Raw genomic sequence first — 14,961 nt, forward strand, 5'->3', positions numbered from 1 at the left:
TTTTATTATTTTTTTTATATATCTTTTTTTTTTTTTTTTTTTTTTTTTTCCCTATATTCTTGCCTGGTTTTGCCCACTAGGAATAAAACTCCTTGCTGGAAGTATATTCATTATCTTTGTAGCTATTGAATATGCATTTCAACAAATCCGAGTGAAAGAAATTTTTTGAGACAGCTACATACTTTTGTGATCAAAGTTAAATAAAGTTTAAAAAAGTGAACAGGTTAACCTAGCATGTGATCCAGGAGAATCGCAAAGTCCTTTCTCTCAATTTAATCCCTATAAATATTTTTTCCCCAAATCAGATCTTTCCAGTTGGAAGACTCTCAGGACTGCAGCAGAGATTTTGTGGAGATCCGTGAAGGAAATGCCACGGGTCACTTGGTGGGACGATACTGTGGAAACTCCTTCCCTCTCAATTATTCTTCCATCACTGGACATACCCTGTGGGTCAGATTTATCTCGGATGGTTCTGGCAGCGGCACGGGCTTCCAGGCCACATTTATGAAGAGTAAGTTGTTTCTATTTTAGAGATAGCTTACAAAATATGTCTTACAAAGTACAAATAATGATTTTCTCAGTAATACATTAAGCAAGAACAATCCTAAACTCTCCACTATTTTCCTACATTGTCTTTGTGAATTACCTTATAACATATTAGAAAAACTAAATTATATGTGAATGGCTCAATAAGGGCAAGGGAGAGCACTCTCAAAGGCTCTATTGTTCTTTTTTAAGCTCTAATTTCTACCTAATGTTAAATTAGTTTTTTTCATGATATTGTGGTAAAGTCTTGTAATATATTATGGTTTGGGTTTGGTATATTTATATCAAGTATGTTTCATTTGATTTCATAAACTCTATATTCTTCACATTTAAGACATTTAGTATTACTTTGGGATTGGCTTAAGTACTCAAATATAACAATAGGGTATTCTTTTAATAGTATAAAATGTTAAATATTTTCATTCTGTAGCTCAACTTTTCCATTATTGGCTATTTCATATGTGATTTCAAACTATCAGTTTTTCTTGTAAATTTTTTAAATGTTTCATTCTTTTGAAAAACAAAGTAAAATAGATAAAGCATAATTAGAGAGTGGGGCTGCTTACCCCACCTTCCCATGTCCCCAAGTTCCCTAGGGTTCTGGGAACCCCTTTTCACTTGGGAAGTTGTGGCCTCTTTTCACACCAGGCAACGTTTTAAGGACCTTTACTTAGGAAGTAATAGATAGCTCAGAAACCAAAAAGGAAGCAGTATTTCTTTCAATAGTCAGAAAAGAAATCACAGTCGATTAAAAGTCCATCCTTTTCAACACCCTTTGCCTTTTGTTTTTTTCATTTGATTAAAGAGCAATTCTAAGTGGGTCTGATTTACTACTCTGTCTTCCCTCCTAGTATTTGGCAATGATAATATTGTGGGAACTCATGGGAAAGTCGCCTCTCCTTTCTGGCCTGAAAACTACCCACATAACTCCAATTACCAATGGACAGTAAATGTGAATGCATCTCACGTTGTCCATGGCCGAATCTTGGAGATGGACATAGAAGAAATACAAAGCTGCTATTATGACAAATTAAGGGTGAGTTTCCACCTGTGATCAGTGTTCATAAATATTGATGAATTGCTGTTGGTAAAAATACATTCAAGGTAACATCTATTCAAGCATTAGCAAATCATGCGGGATAGTCTGCTGTAAATCATGATTAGAGCAGACTGCCTCTAGATTACATGGCAAAGGCAGTTTCAGCATTGTATTGATTATTTTCCATATCTAAGGGGTTTTGTAGGATTATTATTATTTTCCTGTTGAGCTTTCTCTAAGAATGCATGTGTATCCTAAATAAGTATTTATTCTGTTTTCTTCCCACTGTCCTCTTTGTTTTTATGTTTGAATTTTAAAAGTTTTAAGGATCATACAAAAATAAATATAAATGGGAAAATCATGGTGATCATTGCTATCCAGACAATGGCTACCCTATCAATTCCAGAAACACAGTCAGATTCTTACAGGCTATGACCCCACCTTATTCATCTTGGATTCTTGGTCATGAATCCAACCCAGTACCTGCTGGATATCCAATGTGTATGGGAATGGCTATTACATAATTTGTTTGGTAGAGGATTTTATAATAACTGTTAATATGAATTTGTCCTAAGCTATTTAAAAATTATCACAAAATATACCTCAAAATAGGTCATTTGAGATTTTAAAACCAAAAGCAGGAGATTTATTAAGTGCTTTGAACATGTGAGCCCTGCAAGTTTTGGTTATTTTGTTGTCATGAATTCTTGTTTCCTTCTATGGAAATATGGACTCCTTTAGGGTACCTGTTCACTTTCTCTCGTTAAAGCTTTTCTCTTCTTGTTATTTTCCCTTCTTTCTTCCTAATTCCTCCCTTTAAAGCCCCAAAGCACATTTATTAAGTACTGTTGTTAGGCAGCCATCCTGGTTCCTATTTTTCCATCCACAGATTTTACTGTAAATCATCTTATGAGTGATTCCCACTGTGCATGTTTATTAATATAATTCTGCAACAAAGATGCAAATGTTTTCAAAACATTAGATTACCTTCAATAATATTTGATATTCTTTGTCAGTATCTGTTTTAAGCTAAAATAAAATGTTTACTCATTTGTCATTTTTTGGGGTTATAACATTGTAATAATATAAGGCATCTTTTTTATTTTATCTTTTTATGAAGAAAAATATAGATGATCGCCTAAATACAACGCTCTATTATCTGTTTTTATGTGCAGATCTATGATGGGCCTAGCATTCACGCCCGCCTAATTGGATCTTACTGTGGTACCCAGACTGAATCTTTCCGCTCCACCGGAAATTCTTTGACATTTCATTTTTACTCCGACTCTTCAATCTCAGGGAAGGGATTCCTTCTGGAGTGGTTTGCTGTGGATGCACCTGATGGTGTTTTACCTACCATTGCTCCAGGTGTGTTTGCTAATAAATGAAGTTCTTCTTAGGACTGATATGTGCAGGCCACTGTTTCAAAGGGTCCTATCATAACAGGGGCCAGATATAAAAAATAAGAAGTACAGCCCCAAAGCCCTTCCACCTTATCTTCAGATGTTATTTTAAATTCATAAACACTACCTTTTGTAAAAATTACACATTTCTTTCTAAAAAATGCAGGTTTCCCATTAGGTCGTTTATGTTATAATAATTAGGGGCTTGATATCCATAAGATCGTCTACTTACAATTTCTAGAGACCACTTTAGAAATCCCTGAAAATTTGATTTGCAGATACTACACATGTACATTCACACACACACACACACACACACAATCAGTTAAGGACCAACTCATAAAAGTAACTATTTTTCCTCTGCATTTTATTTCAAATGTACTTTCAGAAATGCTTCAGTTTCTCCTTAGCTGGTTGTAAATTTTCGTGTTTCAAAGTAAAATGGGCCTAATTTTAAACTTTTATTTTACTGTTTTACTTTTCTAATCTCCTCAGTGAAAGTAATATTGAGCTAGCATTGTTTGGGGAGACTTTTTTTCTTGAAAATTATTTAAATGAGGCTGGGCATGGTGGCTTGCACCTGTAATCCCAGCACTTTGGGAGGCCAAAGTCGACAGATCACTTGTGGTCAGGAGATCAAGACTAGCCTGGCCAACATGGCAAAACCCCATCTCTACTAAAAATACAAAAATTAGCTGGGCGTGGTGGAGTGCATCTGTAGCCTCAGCTACTCGGGAGGCTGAGACATGAGAATTGCTTGAACCGGGAGGCAGAGATTGTAGTGATCTGAGAACATGCCACTGCGCTCCAGCCCGGGTGACAGAGTGAGACTCCGTCTCAAAAAGAAGAGGAGAGGAAAGGAGAGGAGAGGAGAGGAGAGAAAAGAAAAATTTATTTAAATGAATTTGAGTGTTTCTTATGGATTTGAGGATTGACATAGAAGAAATTCATCAGATATTTCTTGGAGGATATTCTAAGTCCTTGAATACTTGATTGGAGCACAGAATCAGGGTATCTCATTGAAGAATATTCAAACTCTGAACTTGTTCTATGACTTAAAAGATTAGCCTGTTTTCTTCTTACTTCTTATATCGGCAGAATAATGAAGATAATTTGTACTTATATTTATTTAATATCCCTTAGTATTCCATTCTGAAATGTTGTTCTTACCTCTCTAATAAAGTGCTTTCATGATATTGAATATGAATCTCTTCCTTAAAATATTGATCTGTTTAACAGCAAAGAACCATCAGCAAGGTTGACAAATGCAATTTAGAGGCAACATTTAATTCTGGATGGATATATCCAGAGCTCTTAGAAATCAACTTGAGTTGGCCGGGCGTGGTGGCTCAAGCCTATAATCCCAGCACTTTGGGAGGCCGAGACGGGCGGATCACGAGGTCAGGAGATTGAGACCATCCTGGCTAACATGGTGAAACCCCGTCTCTACTAAAAAAAAATACAAAAAACTACCCGGGCGTGGTGGTGGGCGCCTGTAGTTCCAGCTACTCGGGAGGCTGAGGCAGGAGAATGTCATAAACCCGGGAGGTGGAGCTTACAGTGAGCTGAGATCCGGCCACTGCACTGCAGCCTGGGTGACAGAGCGAGACTCTGTCTCAAAAAAAAAAAAAAAAAAAAAAGAAAGAAACTTGAGTTAAGCTTTCTTTCATATTTACAAACCTCAAGGTAGAAAAGGAATTACTTACTTGTATAAAATATTATACCAATAAATTTTCTTCTAATATTTTATTATGAAATTCCATAATTATATGATGTAAGTGGACAGGTGAGTAAGAGAGCCATAAACCTTATTTTCCTTAGTCAAGAAGAAAAAGGAAAAAGGAAAGTAAGAGGTCAAGAGAATTTTAGAGTTTACTAATTATCTAGATGGTATAAGTGATTATCTTGTAATGATACCACACTGTGAAAGTTTCATTAAAACTAAAAAACCTTAATATTTTGAAATATATCAACTTATTGAGCATTGTCCTATCAGCATTTTTTTTTCTTTTTTCTTTTTTTTTTTTTTTTTTTTTGAGATGGAGTCTCACTCTGTCGCCCAGGCTGGAGTGCAGTGGCCTGATCTCAACTCACTGCAAGCTCTGCCTTCCGGGTTCATGCCATTCTCCTGCCTCTGCCTCCGGAGTAGCTGGGACTACAGGTGCTCACCACCATGCCTGGCTAATTTTTTGTATTTTTAGTAGAGATGGGGTTTCACCGTGTTAGCCAGGATGGTCTCGATCTCCTGACCTCGTGATCCGCCCGCCTGGGCCTCCCAAAGTGCTAGAGTTACAGGCATGAGCCACCGCGTCTGGCCTGTCCTATCAGCATTTCTTATACACACATATATTTAATTTAAATCAACACATATTTATTGAGAATTTATTATGGATACACTGAGGAGACTAAGAAAGGAAACTGAGATACAATCTCTACTCTCCAGGAGCTTCAAAGTAATGGGAACCAGGCATAATGACTTGTGCCTGTAATACCAGTTCTTTGGGAGGCTAAGGCAGGAAGCTTGCTTGAAGCCCAGGAGTTTGAGAGCTGCCTGGGCAACAGAGGGAGAATCCATCTCTACAAAATATTCGAAAAGTTAGGTAGGCATGGTGGTGCATGCCTGTAGTCCCAGCTACTCGGGAGGCAGAGGCAGGGAAATTGCCTGAGCCTAGAATTTCAACGCTGCTCGTGAGCAGTGATTATGACACTGAACTCCCGTGAGACCCTGTCTTAAATCAATGAATAGTAAAAATAAATAATAAATCAAAGAGATTGGGAAATAAAAAGCACTCGTGCCAGTTAAATAATGGTATTGTAACTAAATGGGTAAATGACAAAGCAAGTGGTATCAGTAGCAAATAAGCAAGGGAAGGAAAATGAGCTTACTGTGGACGAGGGTCAACTGAAGGAAATTCAATGTGTCAAGTAGGAAAAGCAGTTGGTGTATCAGTCAGGAAAAACTCAGCCATATGGCGGTAACAAAGAATTTCAAACTCTTAGGTGCTGAAAACAACAGGTATTCTTCTACATGTTCTTCTTGTGTTAACTGGATGCCTCTCATCATCCATCACTTCCTAACTCAGGCTGTTGGAGCTCCCATTGTCTGCGACATTGCCTGAGACCATGGCAAGAGGCAAAAGAGCCCTTGGATGTCTCGCTTTAAAAGTGCTCAGCGTAAAGAAACACATGCCTTTTGCTCATAGTTCATTGACCAAAACTGGTCAAATGGCCTCTCCCAGCTGTTTGCAGAATGCAGTTCTACCATGTGTTTGGAAGTGGAGACAAAGGAAATATCTGGCAAACAGCACTAATGACCCACAGTCATTATAACCACATTTTATAAATTCAAGATAAGAAATATTTCACATAGAGGAAAACCTTGAAATTTGAAGATACTGGATAACATTCAGCATTCAGATTTTCCATGTGAAATTGCTTTAAAAAAATCTGTAGCCTACATAGTAATAGGATAAAGAAATCAGGACCTAGTTCTACAATATTTTATATTCACTTCCTGTTGACCTTGATAAGATGCAAACATATTATGGTATAAAAGTCATAAACTTCTGAAATGGTGAAGAATAGACCTCTGAAATCTATTCCTCCATAAAAGTGATGGCAAAAAAAAAATTGTTAAAATCAACTTTTTGAGAACTCTGGAAATAGACCAAAGCCTTACAATCTGAGGCATATTTATTCAAGAAAAATCACTGGATCTCAGTAAGAGTCATTTTTGTGGCATTCTCTTCCTATTGCCATCTCTCTCTCCTCCTAGCTTTGTAGTAGCCTCATGACCACAGTAGCTGTGAAAATGAGCAGCTTTAATAGCCGTGGGTGGTGGGGCAGCAGAGGTCCAGAAAACAGCCCATATTTGCAGCACTGCCCTTATTCCAGTTTAGCGACTTCCTGGGAAACTGCATTCTCAGGTCTTGTCTTCGCACGACCTGGCCAAGAACTCACTCTTGTGTAAACAGCCCTGTCCCTGGGGTCTTTGCCGAAAAAAATCAGCAACAGCTGTTTCACATCACAACCGTGTGGGGCAGTGACACCAGTTACAGCTAATGAGAAACTGACCAGGAAACTTGAAAGGAAAACATGGGGAAGGAGATGCCCACTGGGGCTTTGAAAAGCTCTGACATGTTTCTGGAAATCTAGAAGGCCACACACATAAGCCCAGCTGTACACATGCCCAAAAATAGACCCTGAGAAGGCCCTCATCTGTCACCTCAAAGTTGCCTAGATATAAATTACATAAGTAGCTACGCAGAAATGATAAAGAAACATGAGAAACACAGGAATGAATACAGTTCTATCTCAGTATTACAGGGGGTCCTCTACATGTCTTTATTGATGCCTGAATAGTCAGCACTCAATGTTAAATGGGTTATATAGCAAAATTATGGTGAAAATGGAGAACACAGTGCATTTTTTTTTTACATCAAAGACCAATTACAGAAATTGCAGCTCTCCGAATCTGTGGGTTAAATACGATATTCATTGATTTCTCTGAGATATGGTTTCAGTTGATTGCTTCTTTTCAATAGAGGGCTGTCACTTTCAAGTGAAAAAGTGCTAGCGTCTTTTCCATTAGGGCTGTGTCAAAGATGTTGCTTTCTATTCTACAGGTGCTTGTGGTGGCTTCCTGAGGACAGGAGATGCACCTGTGTTTCTCTTCTCCCCGGGCTGGCCTGACAGTTACAGTAATAGAATGGACTGTACATGGCTCATTCAGGCTCCCGACTCTACCGTGGAACTCAACATCCTTTCCCTGGACATTGAATCTCACCGAACATGTGCCTATGATAGCCTTGTGATACGAGATGGTAAGAACATTATAAAGAATGCTGAGTTTCAACCCTGACATGTATTTAGTTCTAGTCCATTATCATCATACTTGTGTACTGCCTCCATCGGTTTGGTTTGGAATTATACAGATATTATGGTCAAGGAAGGTATCAGTACCAGAATTGGCTACAACTCCTGAAGGACGTAGGAAAGTATTAAATTATCTGTCACAAAGTGTCAGGAATAGCACATTTCTATAAGAAAAAAAGGCTTTTTTAGAGGAAGAAAAGAAGGAAAGAATAGTCTGAATGTCAACATTGTTCACCTCTCCTATTGAGGTGCCTCTGAGATAAATATTGATATTTTATATTTCTGGCTTTAAGATCCAAGTGAAAAAAATACTTGTAATGTGACTGGACACAGTGGCTCACACCATAATCCCAGCATTTTGGGAAGTCAAGGCAGAAGGATCACTTGAGTCCAGGAATTCAAGACCAGCCTGGGCAGCAGAATGAGACCCTGTCTCTAAAATAATAATAAGAAGAATATAAAATAGTAATGTATTCATTTCTCATTGTCCTCTGAATCTGGGTCAAATAGGTAGAATTAAGGGGTGGTATTGTTGTATTCTTTCCTCTGTACACAGGCATGGTGTTGCTATGTGACATAAAGTTAGAGACATAAATATTGCTGATGTATGCCTTATACAAAATTGGGCTTCACAGTTTGCATGGACTGGAATGAAGGAGGACAGCAGAAAGGCCACATCCTCCACATCAGTATTTCTCAGTGTGGCCCCCAGATCTACAGCGTCATTTGTTAGATGTGCACATTCTCAGCAAAAAGAAACGTTTGCCTTTGCCCCACAGGTTGCTAGTGTGCAAGATCTTGTCTCCCTTATCCCTCATCCCAAGACACTTGCTGAGTGAGAAAAAATCAAATGGTGGAGGTGCTTTATGTCCCTTCTGTAGAGGCAGGACACTAAGTACAGACTCAAGCCAATCATACACACATTATGAGATGTCAAAGCATGACTCTCCGCCATCTTCCCATCAGCAATCGGCTATCAGCACGTTGCACAGAGAAACATCAGAGCACCAGAATGCTCTCTTCCCATCTAAGCCTTCCTGTGCATATTGAAATTTAAAACTTTTCATGTAATGGAAAGGATGTGTGTCCTTGCACACATAATACTAGTGTTCAGAACCTACTAGAAGCTTTAAAAAAACATCAAAAAAAAAAAAAAAAGATCATCTGTAGATAACTGCATCAATGAAGTAAAGTGTGGTTATTCTTTTAAAATCACATTCCATTGAGTTGTTTTTGCTCCATCACTAACTTCTCTTGGAAGCCGGGAGCCTGGGAAGCAGTCCTATTTTCCTGTATGACTTTGCACAGGTCACTAAGTGGCTCCAAACCCGTTCTATCTGTGAGATAGACAAATACCTCCCTCACAGGCGTTTTCTGAGGATTAAGGAAAGTAACAAATGCAATCTTTTAGCAAAAGTATAAGCATTTTGTAGATGATGAATTTGGAATAGTTAAGATTTCAGTTTACTTAGATGGAAATTTCTGAGAGAGGTTTAATCAATGTCCTTGCTCAGGCACAGGGTGGCTTGAAAGAGCAAAAGAAACTAAGGTGCATGCCAAAACAACACAAATATTTTAAATTGGTTGTGTGGCCTGTCTGTATGGATTCTTTTTTATGCACTGGCAATGTGAGTAGATGCTCAATAAGGTTCCTTCCTTCCTCATTTGTTTAATTATTTATTCAAGAAATAGTTATTGAGTGCCTAGTCAGTTGGTGGGTATTGTAGTCATTTTTACATTGTTAATATATTTTTATGACTAAATTTTAAATCCCACTTCAATTATTTGTTCTTTGCCCAGCCAGCCTTTTGCTTCTGAGTAGCAGAAGCGTGTCACATTCTGAAGCAAATATCTAAAGCCAACTGGCCACAGACAAAGATACTTATGCGCTAATCCTGCTCATGCAATTGGCCCGTCATCATAGGTCTTTGGCTGTATGGAGGCTGTGAACCTTCCTAGGCTACCTCAGAGAGAGTCATGCAGCATTCTTGGGAGAACCGAGTCACTGTCCCACCTCTTTATTCATTTCATAGAGTTGCTGTGGTTTGAATGAATCAGTTTCTTCCACACCACATACCTACCAATTCTGCAAACCAAAGATTCCTCCAAACTGGATTCTGTGATACTATATTGGTCCTAGAAAAACTTTTAAATAGAAAAGAAATTGTATAAAAAATCAGTAATCCTTTAATGCAGTTCCAGATCTTAAGCATACTTTCTTCTTGACCTTAGATAAATCATTTAATAGTATGGTTTGGGGGCATCTGAGGTTAATCTGCAAAGGTTAACATCACTGTTAACTTCTATGCTCTATGCCTTTGCATACAGCAAAGTGACTTGTATATCCTGTAAGATTCAGTTCCTCATATACAAAATAGGAATAAAAATAAATGCCTACCTAATAGTGTCACTGTGAAGATGAAATCAGATAGTACATGTGAAGCACTTAAAGGGGTATATAGTAATTGCTCAATAAATGTCAGTTTTGAATAATCTTGGGGCCTCAGTTTCTATATCTGTAAAATGAGGAAGTTGGAATAGAGTAAGAATTCCCAAGTTGCCTTCTAGTGCTAGCCTTTACAGTTCTTTGACTTGCCCTCCTCTTTAAAGATTAGGCTCAATCTTTATGCAATCTATATGTTGAGGTTTTTGAAGGCTCCAGAAATACCCCAGTACTCAGTATGAAGACTGAAGTGGTCGGGGGTGGGGCAAGTAACAAACCATCTGTGATTTTTGGGTTATCTTCTCACTAATGAGTAGGCTAATCAACAAGAAGTTATTTTGAGATAAGCATTGTTTCACCAGATGATCTGGAGTAAATTTTAGAAAAGAAATCAAAATCAGTAGATTCAACTCAGTTTCATCCAGTGATAAAATATACACGTGAACTAATGACATATAATAAACTTCAAAATTTTGTAGTACAGGTAATCAGAGAATAAGTCAACAAAAAATAATATTGGGTGAAATGTATAGCAAAATAGCATGATGAAGTGCACTGACTATAAATGCAAAGGAAGTTTAAGAGATACACTTTTGAACTGTAAAGAACAAAAAAGTTTCCAGAGATCAGAAACCCTCCAAAGAATGCCATTTCGAGCATTTTGTGTTTATAACTCTGCCGTTACATTTGTAATCACAAGAATAGAAAATAACTTATTTTCTAAAGTAGTTAATAATGAGTGAGTTTCAAGTTGTGGTCGGTGCCATGAAGAATCCATGTTGCTGGTTGTATAAAAGGGCATATTTGCTCATGTCTCATATTCTATTTTTGTTTTTTATAAACTTGAAATTTATTAATTCTCTGCCTTAGGACAAAAGAAAAAGAAAAACAACATATTTTCCCAGCTAAGGAATCCAAGTCTGCTATAATCCCCTTTGTCCATTTTGGTTTCAGCTGGCACAGGGGCTTTGATCAAAGCTTATATCCAAGATAATCAAGATGAAAGGAGACATGAGGTGCCCCTGCTGTCCTTTGTGTCTCTATGGGAGTGGGGCACACTTGCTAGAACTTTTCTCTCACCCTCCACACAAGTGTGTGGTTGTTTTTATAACAAAACAAACAAAAGCAATGAACAAACACAAATGAAAAGTTTTGTTTAAAAAAACCCACTGGCGCTGAAGAAAGGGCATATAAAATTGCATACCTTTTGGTGAATGATATTGTAACATTAGTGTAGGATCTGAGGTCAAAAAACCAACTTTTTTTTGTTTACCTTCTTGACCTTCAGCAATCAGAATAACTGAGGTCAGAGTCTCTAATCAACACACATATCATCACTGCACCTCCATCACTTTCCAATCCCAGATACTCTGATTTCGAGTTTTAGTGACAGGGAGAACTGGCAGCCAGTTTTTAGAACGACAGCGGAAACTGTCGAAAAAGTCTTTATCAAAAAGGTAAAGAACCCAGCACTTTGGGAGGCTGAGGAAGGCGGATCACTTGAGATGAGGAGTTGGAGACCAGCCTGGCCAATATGGTAACACCCCTGCCTCTCCTAAAAGTACAATAATTAGCCAGAAGTGGTGGTGTGCCCCTATAAAACCAGCTACTCAGGTGGCTGAGGCAGGAGAATCGCTTGAACCCGGGAGGCAGAGGTTGCATTAAGCCGAGATTGTGCCCCTGCACTCCAGCCTGGGCAACAGAAGAAGACTTCATCTCAAAAAAAAAAAAAAAAAAAAAAAGGAGGTGGGATGGGGGTAAAGAGAAGGGCAGGAAGCACCATTGCAAGCTGGAGCCAGACTGATATCACCCCTGAGGGGTCCTTCTTTTTGAGAATCCCGTTATCTCCTATGAATCCTGATGTTCTGAGAAAAATGTGTGAGCTGCTTTGGCTCAGCTGCAAACGATTGTAGAGTAGGTTCTCAAGACTGTATTTTCATGTTGTTGCCTTTCTTTCAATGTAGGAGACAGTAACTTGGCCCAGCAGCTAGCAGTTCTCTGTGGCAGAGAGATCCCTGGGCCCATCCGGTCTACTGGAGAGCACATGTTCATCCGCTTCACCTCGGACTCCAGTGTAACCCGGGCAGGCTTCAATGCATCCTTTCACAAGAGTAATGAGTTCAAATATTTTTTTAATCCCATGTTATCTTATCTCCTCTCTTTTCCTCTCTCTTTCTCTCTTCCTAATATAATTTTTTTTGGGCGCCAGGACACGAAACAAGTCAGAGGACATGGGTCTCTGCCCAGGCTCTGGATGGCTGGCCCCCCTTACCTCAATGCCGAGTCCTGATCCAAAGCACTGGGGCCAAGTCGTACAAAAGTGTGCTGCCTTCAGGTCTCTGGGTGGGGCATCTTCACTCCAAAGGAAGTGTGTGCAGGGAATGCATGAGAGGAGAGAGCTTTAGAGCAATTTTTCAGCCTAGCTGAGGGCTGGAACTAGATAGATAGAGTACAGCCCACATCCATAACTCATCGAAGGAGCAAAACGTCATCATTTATCCTCATAAATTACTTGGTTGAAGTCATCCATTTGAGGGTAGGCAGGAAGAGTTTGTTGCTCTTGAAATATGAATTTGATGAGTCAAAAGCGGGCACTATATATGAGATGCCATCATGCACAGTATGATTGAGACTTTTCAAACTTGACATGTGAAGTCCAGTAACAGCCTTAAATCCAAACTAAATGAAAGGTAATAAAGTAGTCCATGGAAGAGTGAAAGACTCTCATGTTTTTTTTTTTTTTTTACTGTATGATCTCACTTTTTAAAAAATTTTTTTATTTTTTTATTTTTATTTTTTTTTAATTATACTTTAAGTTCTAGGGTACATGTGCATAACGTGCAGGTTTGTTACATATGTATACTTGTGCCATCTTGGTGTGCTGCACCCATCAACTCCTCAGCACCCATCAATTCATCATTTATATCAGGTATAACTCCCAATGCAATCCCTCCCACCTCCCCCCACCCATGATAGGCCCCGGTGTGTGATGTTCCCCTTCCCGAGTCCAAGTGATCTCATTGTTTACTTCCCACCTATGAGTGAGAACATGCGGTGTTTGGTTTTCTGTTCTTGTGATAGTTTGCTAAGAATGATGGTTTCCAGCTGCATCCATGTCCCTACAAAGGACGCAAACTCATCCTTTTTTATGGCTGCATAGTATTCCATGGTGTATATGTGCCACATTTTCTTAATCTAGTCTGTCACAGATGGACATTTGGGTTGATTCCAAGTCTTTGCTATTGTGAATAGTGCCACAATAAACATATGTGTGCATGTGTCTTTATAGCAGCATGATTTATAATCCTTTGGGTATATACCCAGTAGTGGGATGGCTGGGTCATATGGTACATCTAGTTCTAGATCCTTGAGGAATTGCCATACTGTTTTCCATAATGGTTGAACTAGTTTACAATCCCACCAACAGTGTAAAAGTGATCCTATTTCTCCACATCCTCTCCAGCACCTGTTGTTTCCTGACTTTTTAATGATTGCCATTCTAACTGGTGTGAGATGGTATCTTATTGTGGTTTTGATTTGCATTTCTCTGATGGTGAGTGATAATGAGCATTTTTTCATGTGTCTGTTGGCTGTATGAATGTCTTCTTTTGAGAAATGTCTGTTCATATCCTTTGTCCACTTTTTGATGGGGTTGTTTGTTTTTTTTTGTATATTTGTTTGAGTTCTTTGTAGATTCTAGATATTAGCCCTTTGTCAGATGAGTAGATTACAAAAATTTTCTCCCATTCTGTAGGTTGCCTGTTCACTCTGATGGTAGTTTCTTTTGCTGTGCAGAAGCTCTTTAGTTTAATGAGATCCCATTTGTCAATTTTGGTTTTTGCTGCCGTTGCTTTTGGTGTTTTAGACATGAAGTCCTTGCCCATGCCTATGTCCTGACTGGTACTACCTAGGTTTTCTTCTAGGGTTTTTATGGTATTAGGTCTAAAATTTAAGTCTCTAATCCATCTTGAATTAATCTTCGTATAAGGAGTAAGGAAAGGATCCAGTTTCAGCTTTCTACTTATGGCTAGCCAATTTTCCCAGCACCATTTATTAAATAGGGAATCCTTTCCCCATTTCTTGTTTCTCTCAGGTTTGTCAAAGATCAGATGGCTGTAGATGTGTGGTATTATTTCTGAGGACTCTGTTCTGTTCCATTGGTCTATATTTCTGTTTTGGTACCAGTACCATGCTGCTTTGATTACTGTAGCCTTGTAGTATAGTTTGAAGTCAGGTAGCGTGATACCTCCAGCTTTATCCTTTTGACTTAGGATTGTCTTGGCAATGCGGGCTCTTTTTTGGTTCCATGTGAACTTTAAAGCAGTTTTTTCCAATTCGGTGAAGAAACTCATTGGTAGCTTGATGAGGATGGCATTGAATCTATAAATAACCTTGGGCAGTATGGCCATTTTCACGATATTGATTCTTCCTATCCATGAGCATGGTATGTTCTTTCCATTTGTTTGTGTCCTCTTCTATTTCACTGAGCAGTGGTTTGTCGTTCTCCTTGAAGAGGTCCTTTACATCCCTTGTAAGTTGGATTCCAAGGTATTTTATTCTCTTTGAGGCAATTGTGAATGGAAGTTCATTCATGATTTGGCTCTCTGTTTGTCTGTTACTGGTGTATAAGAATGCTTGTGATTTTTGCACATTAA

The 14,961-nt window shown here is 38.6% G+C and overlaps 1 protein-coding gene across 1 annotated transcript in view; it reads left to right on the plus strand.

Moving 5' to 3' along the window:
- CUBN (cubilin) overlaps positions 1–14,961 on the plus strand; it is a 336,941-nt gene that overhangs the window by 208,282 nt on the left and 113,698 nt on the right. Inside the window, exons 38-42 of the mRNA XM_023223232.1 lie at positions 306–511; positions 1,398–1,582; positions 2,761–2,953; positions 7,614–7,811; positions 12,271–12,417. Of these exons, the coding sequence (XP_023079000.1) occupies positions 306–511; positions 1,398–1,582; positions 2,761–2,953; positions 7,614–7,811; positions 12,271–12,417 (929 nt within the window). The remainder of the gene's footprint in view (positions 1–305; positions 512–1,397; positions 1,583–2,760; positions 2,954–7,613; positions 7,812–12,270; positions 12,418–14,961) is intronic.

Source organism: Piliocolobus tephrosceles, chromosome 9 (genome assembly GCF_002776525.5).
Source record: "Piliocolobus tephrosceles isolate RC106 chromosome 9, ASM277652v3, whole genome shotgun sequence".
In the NCBI taxonomy this organism is placed as follows: Eukaryota; Metazoa; Chordata; class Mammalia; order Primates; family Cercopithecidae; genus Piliocolobus; species Piliocolobus tephrosceles.